Source organism: Zingiber officinale, chromosome 4B (assembly GCF_018446385.1).
Source record: "Zingiber officinale cultivar Zhangliang chromosome 4B, Zo_v1.1, whole genome shotgun sequence".
Classification (NCBI taxonomy): domain Eukaryota; kingdom Viridiplantae; phylum Streptophyta; class Magnoliopsida; order Zingiberales; family Zingiberaceae; genus Zingiber; species Zingiber officinale.
The window spans coordinates 15,493,840-15,498,993 of record NC_055993.1 but is presented as its reverse complement, the minus strand read 5'-3'; the positions used below and the strand labels follow the sequence as shown (position 1 = coordinate 15,498,993).

The following is a 5,154-nucleotide window of genomic DNA, read 5'->3' as shown; positions in this document are numbered from 1 at the left end:
GTTTACTCGCATAAAATTAACTCAATCGGCTCGGCTGGATCTACCTATCCAACCATTGATCTCCATATCCGACTTGACCACAACTTTGATCAAATAATATGTACATTTTCTTCCTTCCTAGCATGTATATATTATTTTTTAAAAGATTTAAATATAACCAGGATCAAACTCGTTTCAATTTTCCAAGAGCTGATTTGATGCCGTTCATTTTGATGATGGACCAGGCCGGCGGCAGGCTCAATTAAGCAGGTCCAGATTCAAGCTACGTTGCAAGCAATGCTTCTCTTTTTCAGCATATGCAAGTTGTTATCCTTGAGTATCTTAACACAAATACTTTTTTAAAAAACAACACACTTATTCTCAAATGTAATACGATCAACTTGATTCTCAAGCCATCATTCTTCAGCTTAGGGCTTTCCGGCGGAATTAGAAATAATCAAACACTTGAACTGTGCATTTATTAATTGTGTAACCAAATCGTGGAGAGTTAAGTTTTATTCTTAATTTGAATTAAACTTTTTTATTTTGGACTCTAGTAAAAAATAAAAAAAATAAATCCGCTATCTTAATATGTATTAAACTTTAGACGTTGGATTGTATCATGTCCAGAGCAGGAGGTTTTGTGTTCAAATTTACCAACATAATTAAATACACTAAATAGAATAGTTAACTATTCGATTTAACTAATTTAAGCAGGTGTTTATTTTTTTTTATACAATTTAGATATTAAATTATAAGTTTAGTTTTATTAGATGATTATATTTTTTATATTAAATTAAAATAATTTAATCAAAGAACTCGAATATTAATACCAAGACTTCCCTTTCTAGTACATCCCGTCTAGTAGATGTGAAATATAAGAGAGTAATTTTATGATGAATAAAAATTTAATTAAATCAGATTAACTGATCGAATCTAATTTAAAATTTCAATTCAGTTATTTTAGAATTTTAATTTTTTTAATAATTCGATTTAGTTTTGATTTTAAAACTTTTATTTATGTTAAACCGAATAAATTAAAATTTTAATATTATTTTTAAAAATTAACATCATAATAAACATCGATACTATATAACAGTGGTTGCGAAAACCAAATTAACTTATGTTTTATGGATTCGATTTTTTTTTTAGAAAATTTGATGAATTTGATTAATTTAAAAAAAAAATGATTTATTCTGTTTCGATGGATTTTAAATCGATTACTCCGCCCTGACTTTTACTAATTTTTCCTTCTTTTAATTTTGTTTTTCTATCCGGTCTAAAGTTGGTTTCATCATCGGAAGAATCACGCCGCGCGACTGACCTAGTAATGCATGTTGAACGTGCAGGCTCCGGAGCGCGATTGAAGGGGAAGACTCTAAACCATGCGGGCGAGAGAGAGGCGCACATCCGCTTCAAGTATTTATTCGTGACAAAGATCTCCACCCGATCTAAACGTGGAATGAAGAGGATTATCATCTTAATTTTTTTCTGTCTTCGAGTGTGAAGGCAGAATTTCACAAGAAATCATCTCACTTTTTAATCCCCGGATCGGACCAAGCGGATCCAAACCATGAGAGGGAGGGGGGCAGGCATCACGTGCCCCCTCTCCTCTCAGACTACTATTTTAATTTCTTCCTCGCCAATATGGTGGCTCCGGTTGCCTATTTCTTTCTTCCCCTCTCACTTCTCACCGCGCCATGCGACTACCATTCTCCATCACGCTAGCTAGCCGTCTAACAAGAGATCTTCGGCCTCTCCTCCGACGAACATGATGAAATCCTCCTCCCAGTCGTCACTGACCGCGAGGGCGACGCTTCCCTGCAGAGCAAAGCTGGATTACTCGCGCAGCCCAATAATCAGCTCGTCGTCGCCCATAGATCTGATTCCTTCGTCGAAGATTTGGAAGCTGGAGTACTTGTTCGGGGGCTGCATGAGGGCTGCGAAGAAGACGTTGCAGAAGTGCCTGAGCTTCCTCGTCCCCTCGGCGCACCCGACGCTCAGGTGCTCGAGATCGGTTTCCTTTTCCAAGTCGACGTCGACCCGGGGCGGCTGCAAGGACTCCGCCAGAAGCAGCGGCGCTTCCAACGCCACTGCAGCTGCGGCCTCTTCCTCCAACATGCAGTGGTGTCGTAGCAACGCCGATATCTCCATCTACGACGCGATTGTTCACTGCAAGAAATCGATCGTAATTCTCCCTGGCTAGCTGATTTTGTACTCTGTAAGTAGCTCAGTGCTCTCTTAATTCTCCCTGGCTAATTTTGTTCCTTTAATTTCTTCAGGGACAGAGTTAAAGGTGATTGAACTACCAAGATTAAAAAGAAAAATGATTGGGTTGTCAAATAATTTATCTCGTAATATAATTGGTGACGATCTATCATCATAATTGATCAGCGACTACAAAGCACGATATAATGTACATATATGAATGAAAAATTTAGACTGTTTCAAGTCATTTTGTCTAGCTACCGAGTGTCTTTTTTATGAATTGGAATGTTGTAGGGGATGTATTGCAAAGATGTTAACCTCAGAAATCGATGTAAGTTACAAAATGATTTAATTGTTATATATATATATATATATATATATATATATATATATATATATATATATATATATATATATATATATATATATATATATATATTTTTGTGGAAGAAGCAAGGGGCGGTGGATTGTATTGTGACTTGATTATGTGGATGTGCAAAAAAAAGACGAGCATTTATTTGTCTCTTTAAGCCCCCCACAGAATAATTGATTTTATCCTCAGCAACTCATCATTCATTGTATCTTATAAGAAATACAATCTTTCTCTTATTCTTTCATTTTTTTTTGCTCTCTTGGATTCATTGCCATAAAAAGAAAGTAGAGATGTGAAAGATTGGATTGTAATGGGTACTTTTGTTAATGGTGAGGATGGTAGGAGAGACTTAGTTGTGACCAATCTTCTATGATTCTAAATGTTCTAATGTATAGGGTCTAGGATTTGCTCCCATGCCATGATACAACAAGAAGGCACTAGAGTAGTTTCTCAAACATCCACAGTTTGAATCCCAGCTACAGGACACTACAAGACACTCTAGTAAACATGGTATGATTTCCTATAAAAGGAGTAGAAATAAACTATATTATTTTTCTAAATATTAATTTGAGTGGATAAATTGCCATAGATAAGTAAGCTTAAATTAATGAGTTAATATTTTTGAAGTATCATCAGCTAACCACGGATGGAAGTGAATTGGCAAGGTGATAAAAATTAAATTTCATCTAACATATGTGATAAATTTAGAGCAACAAGTTGTCACAAATTAAAAGACTTAAAGACATAATTCTTTTTTCAATTTCTACAAAAAGAAGTGCCACTAAACTTGTAGCCTCCTGCGCCGATTCCAGCGCGTCGTCATGGCTTGCTGCTACAACCTCAATCGGCTGTTCCAACAAACATGCATGCATGGAGCGAGATTCGGAATAGTAGAAGTTGTGGTCGATCGATCGTCGCTGCTACTGCCAATAATGAGCAGTGGTTAATTAATTGATGGTTTCCACTAGATCAATGATTTGTTATGCAAAATCTAAATCTTATGATAGATTTATCACTTTCAAACGTTACTATATAAATTTAAATTCGTCCAAAAAATTATGGAGCAATGAAGATGGCAAATTGTTGTGTTGGTCCCTGTAGCTAGCTGAAAAATCATATCCTTAAATTTCAATCGCCGCCGTGACAATAATGTTGTGTGGGCACGCAGACAATTGGCAATTCCAGGTGCATGTAACATGGCGTGTCTGGGCCACATTTATCTCTCACTTTCCAGTCCCATCACTTCCTCCCTTGGTTGCGATTACGAAGACTCGCAGGCTCTCTTCTCCACGATTTGCCAGCACCATGAAAACAAACAAACAGAATCCAGAGAAAACAGGAGAAAAACACAGGACATTATATTCCCTCAATGCGTCCCTAGAACAAACACCACTGGATGCTTGCTCTGCTTTCGTTGCTTTCAGATTTTGCCCATTCCGGTGGACTGCTCCGAGTTGGGAGGGCAGCGTGCGTATGCACGGGACCAAACTGCGACTGCGACGAGAGAGACGACGGAGACAATTACATTTACTACCCTATTGACTATGTGTTCATTTCGTGCCCTTCCGTTTCATCTCGCTCGTTGCGGACGCTGGCCGGGCGTGATCTTTCCTGCTCCTGGACGCTGACGTTTGTCACCTCAATTTATCGATAAGACAAAGAAAATATTTGCTACGTATTAAATATGCGTCCATTTTGTGCCCCTTCATTTCATCTCGATCGTCGTGGGCGATGATGGCGATCTTTTCTGGTCCTCGACGCTGATGTTATTTGTCATCGACATCCCAATTGCAAGAGAATTGGCTAGCTAGCTGGTCTGAACCAATTGAAGTTTCCGAGTACGTTCTTAATTCCTATTGCTGAAATTCAAGCGCGTCGCAATTTTTCTGCAGCATTTATTAGACGATGGTGTGTTTTGCCGGAGACTTTAATTGAGCGGAATCTTCCTCGATCGCTCAGATGCTGACTCCGGTTCGTATTTACACGAAGCAAATAGTAGATAAGAACAAGTTAGAGGTCACATGATTGATACAGCAAATTGTTAAATTAAAATCTAATATATGTTTTTATTTTTTTAAAAAAATAATCTAATATAATATTTACAATTTAAGTTACAATTTAGCACATAGTATTATGCACCTACTATGCAAAATAATAATTCGCGATCGATTGAATTATTGATTTGTGTTAAAATTAAAATCAGTATCTTTAGTGAGTTGGTATACGTCACGTGGACATCACATCAATATTTAATAGGTATTTAATTTTTGATACGAATTGTAAAGGCTATATTAAATTTAAAAATAATAATAAAATAGTGCAGCACTAAATCTATGAAGATGTCTTAATTAAGTTTATCAGATAAATCATTTTAAAATGTAAGAAGCATACAAAACAAAAATGTCTAAAAATTTAATTATTATCCTAAAATTTAATCACAGTATAAAATTATTTCAATAACAGGCAATAAACCTCAAAAAAAGGTATTACTTATTTCTATTTCTTTATCCGTTTTCACCATTTCATTACTTTCCAATGAACTTAGCTTCGTACGTGCACAAAGCCTAGTTATTAAAGGCAAAAACTCATTTTCA

At 36.3% G+C, this 5,154-nt stretch overlaps 1 protein-coding gene across 1 annotated transcript; it reads left to right on the top strand.

The window, feature by feature from the left end:
- The first annotated feature begins 1,525 nt into the window (after window positions 1–1,525).
- On the top strand, window positions 1,526–2,443 carry LOC121974783. Its single transcript, XM_042526011.1, has 2 exons — window positions 1,526–2,167; window positions 2,262–2,443. The coding sequence occupies exons 1-2, from the start codon at window positions 1,751–1,753 to the stop codon at window positions 2,271–2,273; spliced, it is 429 nt and encodes a 142-aa protein (XP_042381945.1). The 5' UTR covers window positions 1,526–1,750; the 3' UTR covers window positions 2,274–2,443.
- Window positions 2,444–5,154: the final 2,711 nt, after the last annotated feature.

What these genes read in the sequence shown, in the direction of transcription:
- LOC121974783 (XM_042526011.1), top strand. Translation starts at nt 1,751, where the DNA reads ATGATGAAATCCTCCTCCCAGTCGTCACTGACCGCGAGGGCGACGCTT.